Source organism: Heptranchias perlo, chromosome 10, assembly GCF_035084215.1.
Source record: "Heptranchias perlo isolate sHepPer1 chromosome 10, sHepPer1.hap1, whole genome shotgun sequence".
Lineage (NCBI taxonomy): Eukaryota > Metazoa > Chordata > Chondrichthyes > Hexanchiformes > Hexanchidae > Heptranchias > Heptranchias perlo.
The window spans coordinates 50,817,047-50,841,311 of NC_090334.1; the positions used below are offsets into that span (position 1 = coordinate 50,817,047).

A 24,265-nucleotide genomic window follows, 5' to 3' on the forward strand; every position below is an offset into this window, starting at 1 on the left:
GTGTCCTGCTGGATGATGTGCCTGTCATGATTGAACAGCTGCCAGTGTGTGAGACCTTTGAGTTGTGGGTATGTGGCTTGCAACAGTGGTAACGTGTGAGGGTGCCTTCTCTAATTCAAAACATATTAGTCAGTTGATAAACAAATGGGTCTTGAGAAGAAACAAAGCCCTAAAAATTCTTGTTGGCAGTAATATATATTGTACGATATTGCACAGGCATAAACAAGCGATTTTTTAAAATAACATTTTATTGAACAGATTTTCAAACACACAAGAAAAGCAAATCTGCAGATGAGGTACAAATGCAGGAAGAATGTCCGACAACGTAGGTTAAAAACTAGAAGAGTTTGATGATAATCTCAAACCAATAAACACATTTATATTTCCAGCTGAGAGATATTACATAATCCACCCCTGTTGAGTCTTGTATCAGAGATGCTCCCTGGTCTGGCACTGTTTACTGAAAAGTGAGCAGAAGAGGCTTAGCAGGATGAATGGAGAGTTATTACATTCCAGGCCATTGGCGACCATCAATCCGAGACTTCACAAGGCAGTAACGTGGAGATTACTGACCACACGGGCTCTATGAAAAGAAGAAAGAAAATTCTCCACACCAGAGTGATAAAGTAGGGGGTACTAACCAGAGGAGTGGTGAAAGGAATTGCTTCCAGCAGAGGGGCTAAAAATGAGTCCTCTAAATTCACAGCCCACTGCTCACAGTTCCAAGCCCTCCAGGGGCATCTGAGAAAACTCACAGGACTAAAATAGCCTTACTTACACACACTGCTCACAGTACTCTAAAAAGAATAATGTTATCTGGAAGAACTACTTCTAATGGAGATGGAGAGTGCAGATATCTTGCCAAATGGGTAATTATCCCATACATCTATATCCAGGTTGATTGCAATGGAAACCCTACCTGGAGTCATATGGTTGGGATACACAATTGTGCAGTACACATCAGATCAGTCATATGGCTCTTTCATGGAAATCTTCACTGGGAGGCCAATAGCGTGGTTACGGACAATCTCCACAATTAGAATCAATAAATGAGGTACATTTGAATTTGAATCCTAGAGTTGGCTTTCACTCATTTCTTGACCAAACTTTTGGTTACCTCTTAAATCTCTCTCTCGATGCCTGTTTTCTTATACCTATTTGGGAAGGGTCTTGGTTTCATTACATTGAAGATGTTACATAAATGCAATTTTTTGACATTGTAGCAGGTTATTTTGTTGGAATCCTTTGACTCAAGAAAAAATTATTTTGTAAACCATGTAAGGTTTTAATTTTTCTGTAGCTGATTACAGAACTTTACATATTTCATTAAATTAAGGCCATGAAACCAGCATGCTTAATACATTTGTTTGAAATTCCTCTCTGCTATTTCAGCCCAGATATTAGTCAATTTAAACAAATGGCTAGCACCCCCAGGCATTATTTCAAGGTTCAAGTAGTTAAATTCTTTTAAACTTCTTTCACGCGCTATAAAACTCTACTTTTTCTCCATCACCTATTACAAAGGTTATTTGAGTTCTCTCTTCTTTTCTCATTATGTACTGATATGTTGGGCAGTCCTAACTGTTCCTTAAATATCCAGGATAATTCCTGAATTTCCACAATTGTCACTTGTTGCCGGGGGCGTGTCAACTTTTGTCCGAATGTGTTACAGAACCTGCAGAGGCATGCACAAAAAACAATGTTTTGCCCTTATTCAATCTGATCTTATGGAAATTGTCCATATGTTTACAAATGGATGAAATGTATGACAAATAAAATCTAGCATGAATGTAAATCATGAACATATGAAATCAGTGGTCTGAATTTTTCTACAGTATGTAATCTGCAACGGTGCAGTCCCCAGTGATACTACTTTGTTCAAGTTGACAAGAGTAATGAAAGTAGTAGCAGGGCAACCTGCCACCCAGTTTTTTTTCCCTTCGGTGGTTGTTACTGCTGCTGTTGGCAGAAATAAGATGGATATCATAAAAGGGATCTATTCCCTTTCCATCTCTTGACATCAGCATGATAGCAGAGTCTGCTACCAGCTTAGCACAAATCCTGCATGACATTCCTGCACAAAGCAAAGAGCAGAACAGATACAGTTCCACTCACTGTGGGCAGATTGTTTGAGCAATGACGAAGCAAATGGCCACTGCATCATAGGGTCAACTGGATAGATATCTCTATATTGCAATTTATTTTCCATCGCTACGGGGGGGGGGGGGGGGGGGGGAAAGGGGTGAACTGGTAGATCATTAAAAAAATGTCCCCATACGATAAATCATACTTTGGAGAACAGGTTTGTAAATCAGTTTTTTTTCCCGCAGTGCAGAGTCCACTATTTCACATGACCATGTCCAACTGAGGGCAGGTGATGACGAACTCTAAGATGCTGCCAATGCCATTCCCTACACACTTCTATCTCCACTTACACCCATCATACATAGCTCCAAATGACAGCAGACATTCATGGTGTTGTGACATTGAAGTAGGAACTTTGCATTCCATGGTACAGATTGTGGGAACACCATTCTTCTGTGCTACTGGTCCAAATTACTTGGTTTTGTTAACTTTGCAACCCATACAAAATATAATTGCTGTTGCATTAAAATAAATCTGTAATGAAATATCTAGTTTAAAAAAAAGAAATTCTCTTGTAGCAGAATGAAGAAAAATCCTTTAACTTGCAGTCTGTCCCAACAAATTGGCATTATAGACTTTTGATTGTACTAACACTCTAGAATGCAAATCTATGTCATCATTTGTCTTGATGGTGGATGTCACTGCAGTCATTAATAAAGCTGAAAAAAATACAAATTGAGCAAAGTGTTAAGTTCTTGAGGTTTTAAAAGTTCAACAAAAACGAGAAAAATATAAAACTGCTGCAAATCCTCAGTTACAATAATTAATGCACAACATTTGTTTGGGAAAAAGGGATTTGTGCTTTTGACATTGCACCAAACCTCTTCTCATACTCATTGATCTTGTAGAAAGATAAAGCATAGCTAACCAGCAATGGAGAATTATTCTCTCCCCCATCTGTTGGTACTGAAATATAGCACTCCAATATTGTGCTTCAATTCATTGAGGACAATGACCAGACAGCACTGCAACCCAACTCTCTGCTGCATCAAGTGGCATTTCCATCTTCTACACTAGTCTCAATTCCAGATATCTCTGCATTAAGGCCGCCAAGTATGCAGTTAACATTATTACTTTCAGAATATACATGAAGGCTTTCACTTTTGAAAAATAATAGCAGGTCAGGCAATGGGGATGTTTTAAGCTATCAAATCCCGAGCCAGATTTTCTCTCAAATCCCTTCAATGAAAAGACAGCTTCTGAGACCAAATAACTTGTTGATAGTTTGGGTTAATTTTTCAGTAGGTGTTTAGTGTCAATGCGTAGCTGGTTATTAGAGTATTTGAGCCCATAAGTAAGGTTAATGGGTATTAGATAATGTATTTTCATATGTCAAGTTTTAGTTTGCTAAAAGATTAAAATTAAATGACCCTGAATTTACTCAAGTGTTCAGTTGGACTCTTGCCATAACTCCAGCAGGAGTCAGGCACAACCCACCAGAAAAAGGCATAGACCCAGTTGTGCTGGGTCTCCACCAAGTCCAAGAGTTCCTGGTCAGCCTTGCAAGGGATTGAATTGCTGCCCACCTCTTACAAAGCCAATGATGTCAAGGGAGCGGAACGAAGGGTGGGGAATCCCTCCCTAAACTGGGAGTCCTGCTTCCCCAGCTCAAAAGAATGAAGAAGTGAGGTGTACTGGACTCCAGATGGGCACATGTAGGCCCCACCAGGTGTATAGCTGAGGGTGGTGACCTGGATCCCAGAGAACAGGTTGGACAATTTTTTAAAAATTTGGATTGGGCCTTTTACACATAATGCTGAGGAGGAGCTTGATGGGGTCTCAAGCATGATGGGGTTAAGGTCACCCTCTCTCGATGGGGCAGGTGCTGAAGATACGCCCATAAAGGTACATGTGCCTGCTGATCCCATGCAAATGAGGTGCCATTCTGCCATTCCTGCAAACCCTGGCACTGTCAGCACTGGAGGTCCCTGGCAGGTATGATCCCGATCTAACCACCAGGACCACGGCCCACTGATTTTCAGGGCCAAAGTATCTTCTTTTAAATGGTAGCAGCTGGGAGAACAGGTAGAACATATCGCAAATTGAACGATACAATTAGTCCACTGTGCCATATTTCCACATGTTTAAAACAGCAATAGCGAGGTAGAAACATAGAATGTTACAACACAGAAATAGGCCATTCAGCTCATCAGCTGCAGTAGTGTTTTTCTTCAGTCTAATCCCACTCACTTGCTCGCTCCTCCATACCCTTAAATATTCTTTTTCAAGCAACTTTTTAAAAAATTATTTGTCCATGGGATGTGGGCGTCGCTGGCAAGGCCGGCATTTATTGCCCATCCCTAATTGCCCTTGAGAAGGTGGTGGTGAGCCGCCTTCTTGAACCGCTGCAGTCCATGTGGTGAAGGTTCTCCCACAGTGCTGTTAGGTAGGGAGTTCCAGGATTTTGACCCAGCGACGATGTAGGAACGGCGATATATTTCCAAATCGGGATGGTGTGTGACTTGGAGGGGAACGTGCAGGTGGTGTTGTTCCCATGTGTCTGCTGCCCTCATCCTTCTAAGTGGTAAAGGTCACGGGTTTTGGAGGTGCTGTCGAAGAAGCCTTGGTGAGTTGCTGCAGTGCATCCTGTAGATGGTACACACTGCAGCCACAGTGCACCGGTGGTGAAGGGAGTGAATGTTTCGGGTGGTGGATGGGGTGCCAATCAAGTGGGCTGCTTTGTCCTGGATGGTGTCGAGCTTCTCGAGTGTGTTGGAGCTGCACTCATCCAGGCAAGTGGAGTGTACTCCATCACACTCCTGACTTGTGCCTTGTAGATGGTGGAAAGGCTTTGGGGAGTCAGGAGGTGAGTCACTCGCTGCAGAATACACAGCCTCTGACCTGCTCTTGTAGCCACAGTGGTTACGTGGCTGATCCAGTTAAGTTTCTGATCAATGATGACCCCCAGGATGTTGATGGTGGGGGATTCGGCGATGGTAATGCCGTTGAATGTCAAGGGGAGGTGGCTAGACTCTCTCTTGTTGGAGATGGTCATTGCCTGGCACGAATGTTACTTGCCACTTATGAGCCCAAGCCTGGATGTTGTCCAGGTCTTGCTGTATGCAGGCATGAACTGCTTCATTATCTGAGGGGTTGCGAATGGAACTGAACACTGTGCAATCATCAGCAAACATCCCCATTTCTGACGTTATGATGGAGGGAAGGTCATTGATGAATTAGCTGAAGATGGTTGGGTTTAGGACACTGCCCTGAGGAACTCCTGCAGCAATGTCCTTGGGCTGAGATGATTGGCCTCCAACAACCACTACCATCTTCCTTTGTGTTAGGTATGACTCCAGCCACTGGAGAGTTTTCCCCAATTCCCATTGACTTCAATTTTACTAGGGCTCCTTGGTTCCACACTCGGTCAAATGCTGCCTCGATGTCAAGGGCAGTCACTCTCACCTCTGGAATTCAGCTCTTTTGTCCATGTTTGGACCAAGGCTGTAACTATAATTCCCTTTTCAAAGAATTTACAGTCTCTGCTTCAATACTGTTTGTAGCAGAGAATGTCACATTACAACCACCATCTATGGAAATAAATTATTTCTAAGATCCCTTTAATTCTTTTTGTGATTATCATACATTTTTCTTAGAATCACAGAATCTTACAACACAGGAGGCGGCCATTCGGCCCATCGTGCCTATGCCAGCTCTTTGGAAGAGCTATCCAATTAGTCCCACTCCCCTGCTCTTTCGTCATAGCCCTGTAATTTTCTCTCCTTCAAGTATTTATCCAATTCCCTTTTGAAAGTTACTAATGAATCTGCTTCCACCACTGTTTCAGGCAGTGCATTCCAAATTATAACTCATCCCTATTCCTGACCAATGGAAACAATCTATCACTAGTTACTCATCATAAGCCTTCATAATCTTGAAGACATCTATTCGGTCACCCCCATAACCTTTTTGGTTCTTGTGGAAAAAAAGTTCTAATTTCCCAAGTCTCTGTTCATAACTGTAACCCCTCACTCCTGATAATATCCTAGTGGATCTGCATTGCAGCTTTTCCATTGCGTTTATATCCTGTCTATAATGTGGTGCACAAAATTGTCTACAATACTCCAACTATGGCCTATCTAAAGTCTTGTACAAGTTCAACATTACTTCCTTATTTTTGTATTTTACACTACTAGATACAAAACACAAGGATTCTTTTTGCCTTCTTAAAGACCTTATTTACGTGTGCTACCACCTTTAATGGCCGATGCATCATTAAAGCTGGTAGCACAAGTGGATAAGACCATAAAAAAGCAAAGGAATAGATTCAAGTCAGCTGCCATATTCTGTTATTGCTTAGTTCATTTGTTTAAGGATTTTCCTTCCCATTTTATCCTAAACATTTCAACTGTCAGCAAATAGTTACTAACAACTATATAATGATTCGATTAAACAATCATTTAATGATCTCAATAGAAAAATGTTTGCTGCAAGGTTAAATTATCGTTTTTTGTTTAAGCTTTTCTATTAAAAACACAAGTTGCTATATTTTAAAAAAGGACATTTCTGACCATGATAGAGTGCAGTTTAGGCAGACAGCAGACAACTATTGGCATTTAAATGTAACCTATTGTTATTAAAGCTTATATTTTGTGATAGGTGCAACCGCTGTTGTTAATGGCCTGTGTGGGGGGGGGGGGGGGGGGTAGAACTTTTCCATATTTCTTTGGTACAGGTTATGTCACAAGATGATTACAGATGAGGAGGTCCATGTCCCTCACTCCAAATCCAAGGATTTTCCTGATGTCCCCCTCAACTCTCTATATTTGCTTATGCCTTTAAGGTAGGCCAACATTATACAGTACTGCTCCTTTATAATTGAATTTAAATGCCCTTCCTACCCCAAAAGCACAGACCGCTGTAACAGGAAAGTAGGATTCAGCATGTGGTAATTGCTGTGAATTGTTTATTCCAGATTTACAGAACCCCCCCCACCCAAGTCCATGAAGAATGTGATGGCCTGGTTTGGGCACTTTTAAGCCATTCCTCAACTGGGTTGGGTTATACACAGATTGGAAAACATCAAGCTCATCAGGTTTGTCCTGACCTGCAACTCATACCACAAATCCTAAAACTAATACCAACAATACAAAACATGCTCCTCCTGTCTTTGGAATGGTAGCTCCTGAATGACATGAAAGCTGTTGCTGCTTAACTAAACAGAAACTGGAAAATGTCAATCAGGCACCATTCACAACTGTTTGATTTGCTGATGCATCAGATTACAGTCAAGGAGTAAATTAATGTTCACATTTTTTTAAAACCGAAAAACAAGAATGTTTCCTTGGCCTAGATAAATCTGTTTAGTTTGTTTAAACAAGGGAAATGAGAGAGAGGTGCAAGAACTATACAGTAGTGATAATGGGGGACTTCAACTATCCTAATATAGACTGGGATAGTAATAGTATAGAGGGCATAGAGGGGGAGGAATTTCTGAAGTGTGTTCAGGAGAACTTGCTTAATCAGTATGTTTCTGGCCCAATGAGGAAGGAGGCTTGGCTGGACGTGGTTCGAGGGAATGAAGTGGGTCAAGTGCCAGTGGGGGAACATACAGGGAACACTGATCACAGTATCATACAGTTTAGATTAGTTATGGAAAAGAACAAGGAGCAATCTAGAGTAAAAATACTTAATTGGAGGAGGGCTAATTTCAGTGGGTTGAGAATGGATCTGTCCCGGGTAAACCATTACAGCCTTGTTAAAAAAAAAACCAGCAACTACAGGCCAGTCAGTTTAACCTCAGTGGTGGGGAAGCTTTTAGAAATAATAATCCGGGACAAAATTAATAGTCACTTAGACAAGTGTAGATTAATAAAAGAAAGCCAGCACGGATTTGTTAAAGGCAAATCGTGTTTAACTAACTTGATTGAGTTTTTTGATGAGGTAACAGAGAGGGTTATGAAGGCAATGCGGTTGATGTGGTGTATATGCACTCTCAAAAGGTGTTTGATAAAGTACCACATAATAGGCTTGTCAGCAAAGTTGAAGCCCATGGAATAAAAGGGGCAGTGGCAGCATGGATATGAAATTGGCTAATGACAGGAAACAGAGAGTAGTGGTGAACGGTTGTTTTTCGGACTGGAGGAAGGTATACAGTGGTGTTCCCCAGGGGTCGGTACTAGGACCACTGCATTTTTTTTGATGTATGTTAATGACTTGTGTTGGGTGCACAGGGCACAATTTCAAAACATGTAGATGACACAAAACTTGGATGTGTAGTAAAGAGCGAGGAGGACAATAATAAACTTCAAGAGGACATAGACAGGCTGGTGGAATGGGCAGACGAAATTTAACGCAGAGAAGTGCCAAGTGGTACATTTTGGCAGGAAGAATGAGGAAAGGCAATATAAACTAAATGGTACAATTCTAAAGGGGATGCAGTGTAAGAAACACGATTGTAGACCAAATCAATTACGTATCCAACCCCGCAAAGCTTCAGACACTTGGCTAAAAAGCGAAGCGCAAGACACATTGAAGGCCAACTGTCAGGAACAGATAACAAAACATCCCAAGGCATAATCAAAGACTCAGGACCTGGACACAGACTAATCCTGTTATGTTAATTGCAGGAGCTTTTTAGTTAATTAGGTAACTTTCACAATTGGCATATACAGGATGAGACATTGTAAATGTCTGCATCCAATCAAAGTACACAAAAAGATAAGGGCACATCCCTCCCCCATAAGATAGATAGAACAGACAACAGTTACCACCATAAAATAGATAAAGATGTTTGGAACAACGGGCGCCCTGGTGGGGGGAAATGTTCGGGACAGATGACATCATGAGACTAATGCTGTTAAACTACTAGAAGCAACTATGCTTCAGAAAGATATATAAACTGAGACACTGTCCCACTAAAGTTGGAAGCAGTTTCTCGGGACTGCGGAGGTCCACACACCCTACGATACCAGGCCTCATCAGCTTGAAATTTCCTAGGGGCAGGTACTACCATCCTTGTTTATTTGATATAACTGTATTAGAATGTTGTTATATAAATACTTGTTGTTAGAATCATAGAAAGTTTACGGCACAGAAGGCCATTCGGCCCATTGAGCCAGCGCCGGCTCTCTGCAAGAGCAATCCAGCTAGTCCCACTCCCCCGCGCTTTCCCCGCAGCCCTGCAAATTTTTCTTCTTCAGCTTTCTATCTAACTCCTTTTTGAAAGTCACAATTGACCCTGCTTCCATCACCCTTTCAAGCAGCGCATTCCAGATCCTAACCACACACTGCATAAAAAAGTTTTTCTTCATGTTGCCTATGGTTCTTTTGTCAATCACCTTAAACCTGTGTCCTCTGGTTCGCGACTCTTCCACTAGTGGAAACAGTTTTTCTTTATTTACTTCGTCTGGACCCTTCATGATTTTGAACATCTCTATCAAATCTCCTCTCAAACTGAGATCCATCATCCCTGGAACCATTCTTTAAATCTCATTTGCACTCTCTCTAAGGCCATCACATCCTTTCTAATGTGCGTTACCCAGAATTGGACACAATTCTCCAATTGTGGCCGAGCCAGAGTTTCATAAAGGTTCAACATCCTCGTTTTTGTACTCTATGCGCTATTTATAAAGCCCAGGATCCCATATGCTTTCTTAACCGCTTTCTCAACCGGTCCTGCCACCTTCAAAGACCTGTGTACATATACCCCCAGGTCTCTCTGTTCCTGCACCCCCTTTAGAATTGTACCCTTTAGTTTATACTGTCTCTCCTCGTTCTTCCTACCAAAATGTATCACCTCACACTTCTCAGCTTAAAATTTCATCTGCCACGTGTCAACCCATTCCACCAGCCTGTCTATGTCCTCTTCAAGTCTATCACTATCCTCACTGTTTACTACACGTCCAAGTTTTGTGTCATCTGCAAATTTTGAAATTGTGTCCTGTACACCCAAGTCAAAGTCATTAATATAAATCAAGAAAAGCAGTGGTCCCAGTATTGACTCCTGGGGAACGCCACTGCATACCTTCCTCCAATCTGAAAAACAACCGGTCACCACTACTCTCTGTTTCCTGTCATTAGCCAATTTCGTATCCATGCTGTCACTGCCCCTTTTATTCCATGGGCTTCAACTTTGATGACAAGCCTATTATGTGGCACTTTATCAAACACCTTTTGGAAGTCCATATACACCATCAACCACAATGCCCTCATCAACCCTCTCTGTTACCTCATCAAAAAACTCAATCAACTTAGTTAAACACGATTTGCCTTTAACAAATCCATTCTGGCTTTCCCTTATTAGTCCACACTTGTCCAAGTGACCATTAATTTTGTCCCAGATTATTGTTTCTAAAAGCTTCCCCATCACCGAGGTTAAACTGACTGGCCTATAGTTGCTGGGTTTATCTTAACATCCTTTTTTGAACAACGGTGTAACATTTGCAATTCTCCAGTCCTCTGGCACCACTCGAGTCTAAGGAGGACTGGAAGATTGTGGCCAGTACTTCCGCAATTTCCACCTTTACTTCCCTCAGCAACCTAGGATGCATCCCATCTGGACCTGGTGACTTATCTACCTGAAGTACAGCCAGCCTTTCTAGTCCCTCCTCTTTATCCCACACAGTATCTCAACTTCCTCCTATTTTGTGGCTTTGGCCGTATCTTCTTCCTTGGTAAAGACAGATGCAAAGTACTCATTTAGGACCTCTGCCACACCCTCTGCCTTCATGCGTATATCCCCTTTTTGGTCCCTAATCGGCCACACCCCTCCTCTTACTACCCGTTTACTATTTATATGCTTATAGCAGACTTTTGGATTCCCTTTTATGTTAGCTGCCAGTCTATTCTCATACTCTCTCTTTGCCCCTCTTATTTCCTTTCTTGCTTCCGCTCTGAACTTTCTATACTCAGCTTGGTTCTCACTTGTATTAACGACCTGACATTTGTCATACTCCCCCTTTTCTGCTTCATCTCGCTCTCTATCTCTTTCGGCATCCAGGGAGGTCTGGCTTTGGTTGTCCTACCATTCCCCCTCGTCATCCAGGGAGCGCTCTGGCTGGTTTTGCAGTACTTTTAGTGTTATTTAAAATATTGTGCTGAAAAATGTTGCTTCCAGACATGGGTGGCCTGGTAGGGCTTCCTCTGGGAACTGAACATGACTGGGAGAATGAAGAGAGGCCACATCCGCGGAGGGTCTTTAGGGAGCAATTCTCTTACCTCAATTTCAGTGACTACCAGTGCATGAGATATCTTCGCTTCACAAAAGAGGTCGTAACTGAAATCTGTCAACTGCTGCAGCCACAACTGCAGCCTCAAAGCTGTTCTGAACACCTCCATTCAGTCCGCAAGCGTGACCCTGAGCTTCCGGTCGCTTGCCATTTTAATTGTCCGTCCCATTCTGACTTCTCTGTCATCGGCCCCCTACACTGTTCCACTGAAGCTCAACGGAAGCTTGAAGAACACACCTCAACTTTCGATTAGGCACTTTACAACATTCTGGACTCAACACTGATTTCAATAACTTCAAATCATAACCACTGCTCCCATTTTTCAGTCAGCAGGTGCTGATAATGGTTCTGCTGTTGCCATTTACAGCTCCTCTAGACCCATCTTTTGTTTCTTTACTTGTCCCATTACCACCCTCCTTGCCTTGCACCATCATCCCTTTTGTCATTTAATCACTTCTGGCCTCCACCCTCTCAGAGACCTTCCCTTTTGTTCTTTCCTCTCCTCCACTCCCCTTCCCTTCCTCCCCCCCCTTTCCCTGGCGCTGTACTTGCTTAAAAACTGTTAAATCTTTACTTCTTCCAGTTCTGACGAAAGATCATTGAACTGAAACGTTCAATCTGTTTCTATCTTCACAGATGCTGCCTGACCTGCTCAGCATTTCCAGCATTTTCTGTTTTTATTTCATCTCATTCCCTCATGCCAGAGACAAGCGAGCAAGAGGTTTTGCACAGATTGCAGGCTTCCCCATGATGCAGGGTGCCATTGACTGCACACACACTGCCGTGCGTGCTCTTCATCTGAACTCGGCCATATTCATCAACAGAACGGGATTCCACTCCCTCGAAGTGCAGCTGGTGTGCGACCACAGGCAGCGCATCATGCAGTTCAATGCCCGCTATCCTGGCAGCAGTCATGATTCTTTCATTCTCCGGCAGTCCTCTGTTCACTTTGTATTTGAACCAGCACAGCAAGTCAAAGGCTGGTTACTGTGCGACAAGGCTTATCCCCTCATGACACAGCTCATGATTCTGGTCAGGAATACATGCACATGTGTACAGCAGGCCTACAATGAGAGCCATGCTGCCACAAGGAACAGTATAGAGTACACCATAGGCGTTCTCAAGCAACGCTTCTGCTGCCTGGACCACAATGGAGGAGCCCTGCAGTATCGAGATTTGTGTTACTATGCTGCATAACCTGGCCATCATGAGGGAAGAGTCCTTGTCACCACCTAGCGAGAAGCTGAGAAGCATGAGCACGAGGAAGAGAAGGAGGCGGACCAAGTGGAGGAGGAGGAGGAAGTGGAGGTAGAGGAAAGGAGGCTGCAACGTAGACAAGCCCTTTCTGCCTGGGCTCTAAATGTTCAGATCATTCATGAGCGATACCAGTAACCTGAACTACACCTCCCCATTCACCGAGAGTCCCACACTTCTTACTTTTCTTCTCTCACTGACCATATCATCCTCTTTCTGACAACACATATTGGTCCCTCCCTCAGTTCACCGCAGAAATAAAAACCACCACCAAAACCAAATTCAAATCCAAAGTTATCAATTTGCTCATTACATATGGCATACAAAATAAAACTATTCACCCATGTGCATTCCCGTAGTGCCTATAGCTTTCCTAGTGCTTATACGAAGTGCTTCCCCAGTGGATGCAGCATGGGAGGTGGAACATAAGAACATAAGAAATAGGAGCAGGAGTAGGCCATACGGCCCCTCAAGCCAGCTCCACCATTCAATCAGATCATGGCTGATCTTCGACCTCAACTCCGCTTTCCTGTCCGATCCCCATTTCCCTGGATTCCCCTAGGGTTCAAAAATCTATCCATCTCAGCCATGAATATATTCAATGACTCAGCATCCACAACCTTCTGAGGTAGAGAATTCCAAAAATTCACAACCTTCTGCATGAAGAAATTCCTCCTCATCTCAGTCCTGAATGGTCGACCCCGTATCCCGCGATTATATCCCCTAGTTCTAGACTCTCTAGCCAGGGGAAACAATCTCTCAGCATCTACCCTGTCAAGCCCCCTCATAATCTTATGTATTTCGATGAGATCATCTCTCATTCTTCTCAACTCCAGAGAGTATAGGCCCATTCTACTCAACCTCGCCTCATAGGACAACCCTCTCATCCCGGAAATTAATCTAGTGAACCTTTGTTGCACCGCCTCTAAGGCGAGTATATCTTTCCTTAGATAAGGAGACCAAACTCCAGATGAGGTCTCACTAAAGCCCTATACAACTGTAGTAAGACATCATTACTCTTGTACTCCAACCTCCTTGCAATAAAGGCCAACATGCCATTTGCTTTCCCAATTGCCTGCTGTACCTGCATGCTAACTTTTTGTGTTTCTTGTACGAGGACACCCAAGTCTCTCTGGACACCAACATTTAATAGTTTCTCACCATTTAAAAAATATTCTGTTTTTCTATTCTTCCTACCAAAGTGAATAACCTCACATTTCCCCAAATTATACTCCATCTGCCACCTTCCTGCCCATTCACTTAACCTTCTATATCCCTCTGCAGACTCTGTGTCCTTCTCACTGCTTACTTTCTCACCTAGCTTTGTATCGTCAGCAAACTTGGATACATTACACTTGATCCCTTCATCTAAGTCATTAATATAGATTGTAAATAGCTGAGGCTCAAGCACCGATTCTTGTGGCACCCCACTAGTTACAGCCTGCCAACCTGAGAATGACCCATTTATCACTACTCTCTGTTTTCTGTCCTTTAACCAATCCTCTATCCATGCTAACATATTACCCCCAACCCAATGAGCCCTAACCATGTGTAACAACCTTTTATGTGGCAGCTTATCGAAAGTCTTTTAAAAATCCAAAGATACTACATCCATTGGTTCCCCTTTATCTACCCTGCTAGTTACATCCTCAAAAAACTCTAATAAATTTGTCAAGCACAACTTCCCTTTCATAAAACCATGTTGACTCTGCCTAATCATATTATGATTTTCTACATGCCCTATTACCACTTCTTTAATAATGGATTGCAGCATTTTCCCAAAGACTGATGTCAGGCTAACTGGCCTGTAGTTCCCTGTTTTCTCTCTCCCTCCCTTCTTGAATAGCAGGGTAACATTTGCTACCTTCCAGTCCACTGGGACCATTCCAGAATCTAGAGAATTTTGTAAGATCATAACCAATGCATCCACTATCTCTGCAGCCACCTCTTTTAGAACCCTAGGATGTAGGCCTTCAGGTCCAGTGCATTTGTTGGCTTTTAGTCCCATTAGTTTGTCCAGTACATTTTCTCTAGTGATATTAATTGTTTTAAGTTCCTCACTCTCATTTACCACTTGGTTCCCCACTATTTTTAGTATGATTTTTATATCTCCTACTGTGAAGACAAATACAAAATATTTGTTTAACGCATCTGCTATTTCCTGATTCCCTATTATAATTTCTCCTGTCTCAGCCTCTAAGGGACCAACGTTTACTTTTGCTACTCTCTTCCTTTTTACACACTTGCAGAAGCTCTTACAATCCATTTTTATATTTCTTGCTAGTTTACTTTCATATTCTATTTTCTCCCTTTTTATCAATTTTTTGGTCGTCCTTTGTTGGTTTCTAAAACTCTCCCAATCCCCAGGCTTATTACTCTTCTTGGCAACATTATAGGCCTCTTCTTTCAATTTAATACTATCCTTAACTTCTTTGGTTAGCCACGGGGGATCATTTTTCCTGTGGAGTTTTTATTTCTCAATGGAATACTTGTTGCCATTGCTTTTCAACTGTCAAACCCTTTAATTTAATTTCCCAATCTACCTTCGACAACTCACCCCTCATACCTATCTAATTGGCTTTATTTAAGTTTAAGACTTTAGTTTCTGACTTAAGTATGTTACTTTCAAACTCAATGTGAAATTCTATCATATTATGATCACTCTCCCCGAGGTTCTTTTACTGTGAGATTACTAATTAACCCTATCTCATTACATAATACAAGATCTAAAATAGCCTAGAAGGTTGCTGACCTTCAATTGAGGAGAATGTGGATGGCCTTGGAGGACGACCTCGAGCAGCTCTGGGCCTAGAGGGCCCGGCTTCAGACTGCACCATCTCAGCATGGGCTGCAACAGTCTGGCCTGGTTGGCTGACAGGCAACAGCAAGGGCACTGGTGGAGTGGCAGGGGTGGGAGCAGGAATGCTGTCATCCTGAGAGGGGACAGCAGGTTCCTCTTTCATGAAGCCACTGCTAGTCTCCCGGGGCCGCGCCTCAGCAATTTTGGTGATCTGTTGGAGAACAGATTGCTGGACTGCTGTGACGCCCTAAAAGCCCCTTTCAACAGTGGTACCCAGAGCCACGATGGTAGCAATCTGAGATTCCAAAGCAGCAGTCAGACCTTTGATGGAAGCTGTGCTATCTGTCATCAGATGCTGTATCATGGTGGGTTCCACAGGTGTCCTGATGGAGGTGACCACCCGTTCCATGTTGGAAAGAATGGGCTCCAAGCTCTGCGCAAAGCCCTGTGACAAGTTGGAGCTGGACACCTCCATGCTCCTTGACAATGTGCGCAGGTTTTCTGGCAGGTATTTCAGTGCACCAAGCAATTGGTGGTGTACGCCCATCAGCCTTCTTCTGTAGCCTGGGCCATCGAAGTCCTCATTGCACTCCTCTGCAGCAGGACTAGTGAGCGACCTCGACCTCCAGCGAGCTGGCACCTGGGCATCCTTTCCCCCCGCCCTGGCTCCTGCGCACTTGTGCCCGGTGTCTCACCGTGTGCAGATCACCTCCTCTATCCTAACTGAGAAAGTACGCGCAGTGTCAGTCTCTGAGCTGGTGGCTGTGAGTGTAAGATCGAGTGACGGTGTCTCTTCATCATCAATGTCTTCCTCCTCTGACTGGGAAGGTTCCAGTTCTTGGGTATCTGAAATGAAAAAGGGACAAGGGTTGAGCTGTGGTGAGGGGAGAGGAGAAAGTAAGAAGTGCATGCTTACACCATCTGCAGCTTGTGAGTCAGAAAAGATTGTGGGATGAGGGAGAAGTGGGATGAGGGAGGATTAGGTTTGTAGAGAACCTCATCATCGATCCCTCCTGCACTGCCAGTGGCCATGGCCTCAGCGATGCCCCTTTCCATGTTAGCCAGCACTGTCTCCTCCATGGGCGCGCTTGTCCCCCTCCAGTTTTTTGTTGCTGCCTCCTGTTATGCGCCACCTTCTCCTGCAAAAAAGAGGGTTCTGTGTCAGTGAGTGTCCTGCAATATGTTTGGGTGATGTGATTGTCATTGTTGACTAGCTGTCAGTGTGTGTGAGCTGTGAGTTGTGGGTGTGAGGCTTGCAATAGTGCCAAGTGTGAAGGTGAGGTATACCATATGAATTGAAGGGTTGAGTACTGTTTGATAGAGATTGTTGGTTGGTGGGTGATGGGGGTGTAGTGAATTGAACAGTGGATGAGGCTAGTGGTGCAGTTGATAGGATGCAGTTGGTTGAAGGCCTTGGTGCAAGAGGTGGAGAGACATCCTGTAACCACAGGGGGGGCAGAAGACCCTTGAGACATATGCTCAGTAGGCAGTGGGCGGAAGTAGCGGCAGAGGTTAATGCCTGGAGTATAGATCCAAGAACATGTTCTATTCTTTATATTTTTCCTTTCTGTAAAGTTATTTTTCAGATCCTCCCAAATGCCACTCAGTAACAAGCTGCTAAAAGTCACGTGAGCCTAGTGTAGTTCATCACTGATATAACCGGCTCCCGCTGAAGATGTGGCCACGATTTAGGACCTCATTTCACGGGGAATAAGGTCCATGAACCTACAACCTGCAAAGACCCATTACACAGCACACTGGTATAACTCAGTGCCCCACTGGATCAGCTCTAGACACATGTTGTATACACCCCACAATGTAAAGCGAAGATCAACACATTTATTGGCTTTAAAGCTTGAATCAAAAAGGAACAGTTACCAAAATATATGATTCAGAATTTCAGTTCAATGTGGGATTGTTGTGGTTACAGTGAACAGCCACTGAATTGATGCAACTCTTACCAGCCTGTTTGCTTGAATCCTAACTGAAGGAATGCAACCACCTCTTCATTCTCAGCAGCCAAAGCCTGGAGGCAAAGGCAGAAACATTCATACATCTTAGCTTCACCCAGCTGAAAAATGTGATTCATATCATGAAAGTGCCAACAGCTATTTTTAAACACCAGCTAATGAGCAATTCAGCTAAGAATGTCAAAGTACCGTGTGTGCCTCATTTGGGAGGAATGTCAGCACTAAGATTTTTAATGTGGCTCTCCTGAGTCCCTCTCCAAATACAGTTTAAAATTTTTGCTTACAACTTCCAGAGGATTTTGTCCATCGTAGCTGCATTGGTCCAAGTCCACCCCTGCCAGCTGCCAAACCTCCAGTCCTTCCACATCACCATTTGCAGCCAGGCTGTGTACAACAAACAATATTTTATGTTTTTCTCACAGAGATACAGGTATAAAAGTGACAGATGCAGAAAATGTAAAAAGAGGTTGGGCTCATTTGTTTTTAAAAAAAGAAACCAACTATTTGCAAATATCCTTTACCGGTGTTATCATCAGTCAACTTATAACCTCTTCAATTTTACAGCACTGACGCACGTTAAAGGTTTATCATAACAATTGGGTAGACAAAAAACCTATCCCTTTTAAGATTCATTTAAAGTTCATAATTTTTCTTTTTTTTTGAAAAAAAAGAGAATGGTTCCCTCCCATTTTTTTTTAAAAACCCAGAAACAGTAAGATTTTACTTCACAATATTCCTTTCTCCCCCATTTCAAATCAATTTTCCTCCAGGCTTGAGATTGTCCCTTTATCATGCATCATTTTCCTTGCCAACAGGATGGGCAAGTCATCTGGTTCCACATCTCTGCCAATGCCACACTGTGAGCAGTCTGCAGTGACTCACCTCTATTTTTCCTCCAACCACCTGCTGATGTGTGTGTGTGGGGAATCTGGGCTGTGCTGTACTGTATGCATATGTGAATACAGCAGCAAGTCTCATAACATTTTCATTTCTACACAGAGCGGGTGTTTATATTATTCATATTCTCCCCCTTTCAAAACATGCCCATTGGGAGATGAGCATTTTGCTTACCATGATGAGCAGTGAAACCTTGGCAAAACATGTAATAGTGAGCACCCTGAAAATGGCAATGTCCATGGAAACCCAGTGGCACTGTGCATTTTGTATAGGTACACATTGTGCCACACAGTGATAAAAAATGGGTGGGCACCAAAACCCATAGGGCGAATGCCAAATTCTAAACCAAGAAGGTGGGAAAATTAGAAAACAAGTCAAAATGGGCTGCCCTCATCTATTCCCTTGTGGCTGGTTCACAAGTGCTACAGGGAAAGGCCTGAGAGCAGGTCACCCATTGCCTCAGCACATGTCTCTGGTACCACTTTTAGAGCACAGAGCTGTATATGAACAGCCGCTTGCTAGGCTGCATTCCCACCCGAGAGTTAAAACTGTCCTATCATTTTCTAGGTCATATTTTCAAAGTCAAGGATACACTTGCAAAATGGAGTAATCAGATGTGGGAATCCTGAGTGATTTTCTCTCACTGGCTGAGGCTGAAGCCATAAGGCCAAATGAAGAGCTCCTACCGCTACCCTAGTTCAGCACAGACCAGGGATCCAACCTAGGACTTTCTTGGTCTGTATGGATCAGTAACCAAGAAAGTCCCAAGTTTGCACTTAGTGGTGCATTTACCCACTAAGCTGTAGACAGAGCTTAATAAAATGTAAAATCAATTAAACAGAAGTCAACTCAATAAGCAATTGTATTTTTAATTACTGCATGCAGCTGTTGTTATAGCGACTGGTTGGTACAAACAAGCTTTTATCATATTGGCAGCCATTCTCTGAATTACGTCAACCAAATGGAAGATACAACAGAAGATAGAGGTAAAAATAACAATCTCTTTTTAGTTTTGTAACGTCTTGCTCATGTCTGGCATTATCCAATTGGGGATTCATCGGATCCTGTCCTGCTGTGATTTGCAATGCAAACATGACAGTTTAAAGTTAATCTGCCCGATATCAGAAGCAAGTTATAGAATTATGGCAAGGCCTGATCTCAACACCAAACATACCACAGATACATATTTGTAATGCAAGAATGAACCTATTAATGTCTGGGATTTATTCAGAGTTCAGTTCATAAATGATAAAAAGTTGGAACAATTTATGTAGTCTTCTAAAGGTGGAAGGATCAGTAACAGTTGGTGTGTAATGAGTACTCCATTGACATAGTATCAACTCCATTTTTTAAAACTGATGTGATCAGACAGCCACTGTTATACTGTTCATGACACAGGTGTTGGGTGGGAGAAAGCAGAGCTGTGTGCCAAAGTGCTCAAACAATGAAAGTCAGAGGGAAATGCTAAACGCCAACTACAGTAATCCATAATCCATGGCAGCACAGCCTAAAAGCCACCAGACACTGATTCAGCAGTGCAGGAGTGCGTCCCAACACTGCTACCATTCCCCAGAATTAGTCTCCAGGGCCATCGGTAACTCACTTTGTACGATTCATTTGTCATCACCCTGTTCATGTATAGTGGTTTATGGACATAATATACAATGCGTTGTAATCAAAGAACAATTGCAATATAAGAAATGTTTTAAAGGTAGGATACCAAGTCTCCAGAAATGTTTGTAAAATTAAAGCTTAACATTTAAAGTCAGTTGTACATGAGCTACTGGCATAGTGCAGATGATGTGCAACACCAACAATGCAAGAGCACCTTTCTCAGGTGGCCTCACCACTGATGCCAAACTGAGGAAATTTTGTGAAATCAGCCGTGTTATATTGCACATTCGATGTCACTGTAGTGCAAGGTATCACATCACACTGACACCAAACGTTTAGTACTAATGGAGCTCAGGAAGAAAGGACGGGATACAGGAAACCGGTGTACAATTGTCTCCATGTACAATGAAAACCAACTGTGACACAGTGAGGTTGGACTCAAACTGGAACTCACATTTGCTGAAATGATAGCCTTGATTTTAACTCAGAGCGGGAATCGGGCGGGCGGGGGTGGGGGCGGTGAGCGGCAAAACCCCGACCTCAGTAGCGTAATGTGGTAGCCGAATCATCAATATTATGATTTTTTTTATTGGCAACCCACTAAATAAAAATACACATTTGAAATTGCTTTAAAAGTGCACAGATTAAGGAGATTGCAACTCTATGTTTCCACCCACTTACACTCTGACCTGTTTCCTAGGCAGTATAGGAGCTGTATGTTCATTCTTTGTAACCCAGATACACAAGCAGGTACATGGGCCCAACCAGATTAGGAAAATAAATTCCCTAAATCTGCAAATGAAGAAGACTTTAAAATTTTGCATCTTAACAGAAATGACAATATATGAAAATGTTGGTTTATATAATAGACATTGGGCTCCTTTATTTAAGATTTCTAGTATCTGCAGTGTTTTGCTTTTTGTTTTGGAAGCAAAGTCCATTCTGATTCACATTTGTTGGGGTTTTCTATATTTTTTGGTCCTAAGTGTGCTACCCCAGTGTGGAGACCAGGCTCTGCTGTTGGTTTTGTGGAGCTACAGGTTGTTTGATTTACTGCTCAGCACTTTCATTTCTCGTCAACTGCTACGTGACATAGGTCACAGAGGTCCAGCTCTTCTCTCTAATGGGGATTAGACAGCTGCAGCTGTACTGGGTTCCTACTTGATTCTGTCAACAGATTTGGAAGGAAATAGTGGGTGGCCTGTCTTTCATAGTGAACAGTGGTGAATGGATCAATTTTGGTATTGTTATCGTGTCTCACTTGTAATTTTCCCTGAGCTATCAATGACCTACTGAATTGTAAGAAATGCCACCATTTTAGGGCGCTAACCTGTAAATTACAGGATTAATTTCTCCAAAAAGAACAAACAGAAATGCAGGTGAAAGATTATTTTGATTATCCTATTGGAATATACAGTTTGTTAAACAGCCCAGGATTCCTTCTTAAAAGTTTCTTTAATTCACAGTCAAATGCAAATCAAAGTTTCAGCAGTGTGTGCCTGGAGCCTCAATCCAGTTTGCGACACAGTAGCTCCACCTGGCGCTATCGATTGTCATGAAGAAAGCAGGTTGAACAAGGTTTACAAATGACAGCAGCTTGTCTGGGAGGGGTTAACAACTATGCGTGCTAAGTATCAACTCAAAGTGACACTCCTTTGGAGTTTAGGACAGGGAGGGACAGTTCCATTTTAAAAGTCAAAATTAAGATTCAAGTATGAATTTGTAGACTCCATCTCAGGAATCAGGTTAGCCAAGCATCACAGAACTTTTCTGACGCATGATTTTAACTAATGTTAAGTCCGATGTGTCAAGATTCCTTGCTACTTGGTTCAAAAGGCAACATTGATCTTTGAACACCCCCCCCGACTTGGAAAATGATAGAACGTGGATTTGCCATCCTCTTGATTTTTCAGTGGAACTGTGGTGGGTGGGAGCAGGAAAGGGGTCAAGGACATCCTCTGCCACAGGGCTGCTAATTATACATCCCCCCCCCCCCCCGATTTCCCACAGGCAGGGACCAGCAGCACAAAATACATTCGCCCATTTGTGGGCAGGCATAATTTATTTTATGCAAATGAGGCGAATGTGTCAAGCCACGCATTTCCATCATGCGCACTGCAGCAACACTAGATTGTTGCAAATCTCTGGTATCCAGCATTGCTATGGCAACAGAGGTGGTTTTAATTTTTGAAACTAAAAAGCCTGTGCATTTGCTCGCAGAGCATTGCAAAGGCTGTAGTACCAAATTCAAAATTTAAAAAAAAAATTCTTTACCAGAAGTTCGGAGGCTGTCAGCTATGCTGCACTTCAGCAGACCTCCACCCCTCTTCCAGGCAGAATTCCCAGCGGAGGCCAGAGAGGCCGCCAAAATTATGTAAAAGATAGAGGTTGGAAAATTGGCTGGGAGCAGAAAGCATCTTTCTGGCAAGAGGAAGTCCCACCAGGTCGTAAATGTGCCCCAATCTTATTTTTAAGTTAGCTAATCACTAGCCTTTCGCAAAGTAAATCAACCCTTGTCGGGCTCCACCATTTACTCAGCTGGTTAAAACGGTGAGTAATTGAACTGCATTGAGCAGGAAGCTCCCATATTCGATCCCTAGTAGCCGATCCCGGATGGGGGTCGAACACAGGTCACAGAAAAAAATTTCTGAACCTTTTCCGGAGTGGCCACCAGCGGTCCCTTCAAAGACTGCTGATTAGGCGGCTCACCACCTGGTACAAATTGGCAGTGTGTGCACCTCCGCCCATTTCTATTTGAAAATTGCAATCAGTGTCCTAAGATCGGAGCAAGGCCTTAATTTGCATATTTAAGCTGCCTTACACCCACGCTGCTTCCCATTTACAGGCCCGCTTGTAAACTGCATCAGGTAGGGTTTGGGCACCAATGGGGCTTCTGAGGTGCCCCCCACCTCCAATTTTCAGGTGAGAAATGGGCACCTGACAATTGAAAATCCCCCCACCCATATTCCCAGAGAAGGTGGGCGAATCAGCTACTCTTTGACCTTTGAAAATGACACTTAGTAACTTGATGTGACAGTAACTGCCATAACTGGCAGGTTAATAATCCCTCTTCCGCTGTGGTGAAGCACTTGGCCTGCATTCTACATCCTCTGCTGAGGTCAAGGCCGAGATTGAGAACTTGTGAGGAATTGAACGGATTAAAAGCAGCTCAGTACTGTTCTAATATAACCATTGTTATTAATGCAATACAGAAGTCAAATTATTACAAATGTGTATGGAATGTCAATTATAACCGTACCTGAACCTGACAATCATTGAAGTTACTGAACAGCCAGCAATTTGGCCTTTAAAATTCTGGTCTGGGGATGGGGAAGGAGAGAAATAAATCTTCACCTGATAAGAGTTATAAAGATTACTTTTCCACTTAAATATACTACAAGTTAGTGAACAATGTATGTGAATCAGGCTCCTCAGGCACAAGACAAATTAGAAATCTTACTTGCACAACTCAGTTCCCACTTCTACAATCTCATCTTTTGAGAAATGGGCGCCAGTCTGCCGCAATAACTTGATGACCTCAGTGTGCCTGCAAAAGAAAAACAGAATCACTGTAGCCATCGAGAAGCAAAACATCTAACAAAGCAAAGCATAACCAGTCGTTTATCAATGTGAAGCATCAGAACTGCTAGGGACAGTAAGCTGTTCTCCGGTGTCTCATTCAGTGTGAGTTGCCATCACAAGATGAAGGATCCACGATACATAACTTCCCTTTCACAGGAGAATTATATCTGGAGACTTTGGTGTATGAATTTTAAATTGAGCGCAGGACTTATTTCAATATTGAATTGAGGCTCCTGTGCTCATTTCAGATCTGGATGCCTAAACACAAAAAATAGGAACAGGAGTAGGCCATAGGGCCCCTCGAGCCTGCTCCGCCATTCAATAAGATCACGGCTGATCTTCGACCTCAACTCCACTTTCCCTCCCGATCCCCATATCCCTTGATTCCCCTAGAGTCCAAAAATCTATCCATCTCAGCCTTGAATATATTCAATGACTCAGCATCCACAGCCCTCTGGGGTAGGGAACTCCAAAGATTCACAACCGTCTGAAGAAATTCCTCCTCATCTCAGTCTTGAATGGCCGACCCCGTATCCTGTGATTATGCCCCCTAGTTCTAGATTCTTTAGCCAGGGGAAACAATCTCTCAGCATCTACCCTGTCAAGCCCCCTCAGAATCTTATATGTTACAATGAGATCACCTCTCATTCTTCTAAACTCCAGAGTACAGGCCCATTCTACTCAACATCACCTCATAGCACAACCCTCTCAACCCGGAAATTAATCTAGTGAACCTTTGTTGCACCACCTCTAAGGCAAGTATATCCTTCTTTGGATAAGCAAACCAAAACTGTACACAATACTCCAGGTGAGGTCTCACCAATGCCCTGTAC

The 24,265-nt window shown here is 43.0% G+C and overlaps 1 protein-coding gene across 3 annotated transcripts in view; it reads right to left on the bottom strand.

Annotated features, from left to right (window-relative positions):
* Positions 1-236: 236 nt before the first annotated feature.
* Positions 237-24,265, bottom strand: part of aspg (asparaginase homolog (S. cerevisiae)) — a 102,538-nt gene continuing 78,509 nt past the window's right edge. Inside the window, exons 13-17 of one of the 3 annotated variants that reach the window (XM_067991718.1) lie at positions 23,311-23,397; positions 17,624-17,723; positions 17,331-17,395; positions 2,738-2,804; positions 237-1,675 (exon numbers count right to left, since the gene is read on the bottom strand). In XM_067991718.1, the coding sequence (XP_067847819.1) occupies positions 2,762-2,804; positions 17,331-17,395; positions 17,624-17,723; positions 23,311-23,397 (295 nt within the window). In that variant the 3' untranslated portion in view covers positions 237-1,675; positions 2,738-2,761. Of the gene's footprint in view, positions 2,805-17,330; positions 17,396-17,623; positions 17,724-23,310; positions 23,398-24,265 lie in introns of all 3 variants that reach the window. The other 2 variants (XM_067991717.1, XM_067991719.1) reach the window with 2 other exon arrangements.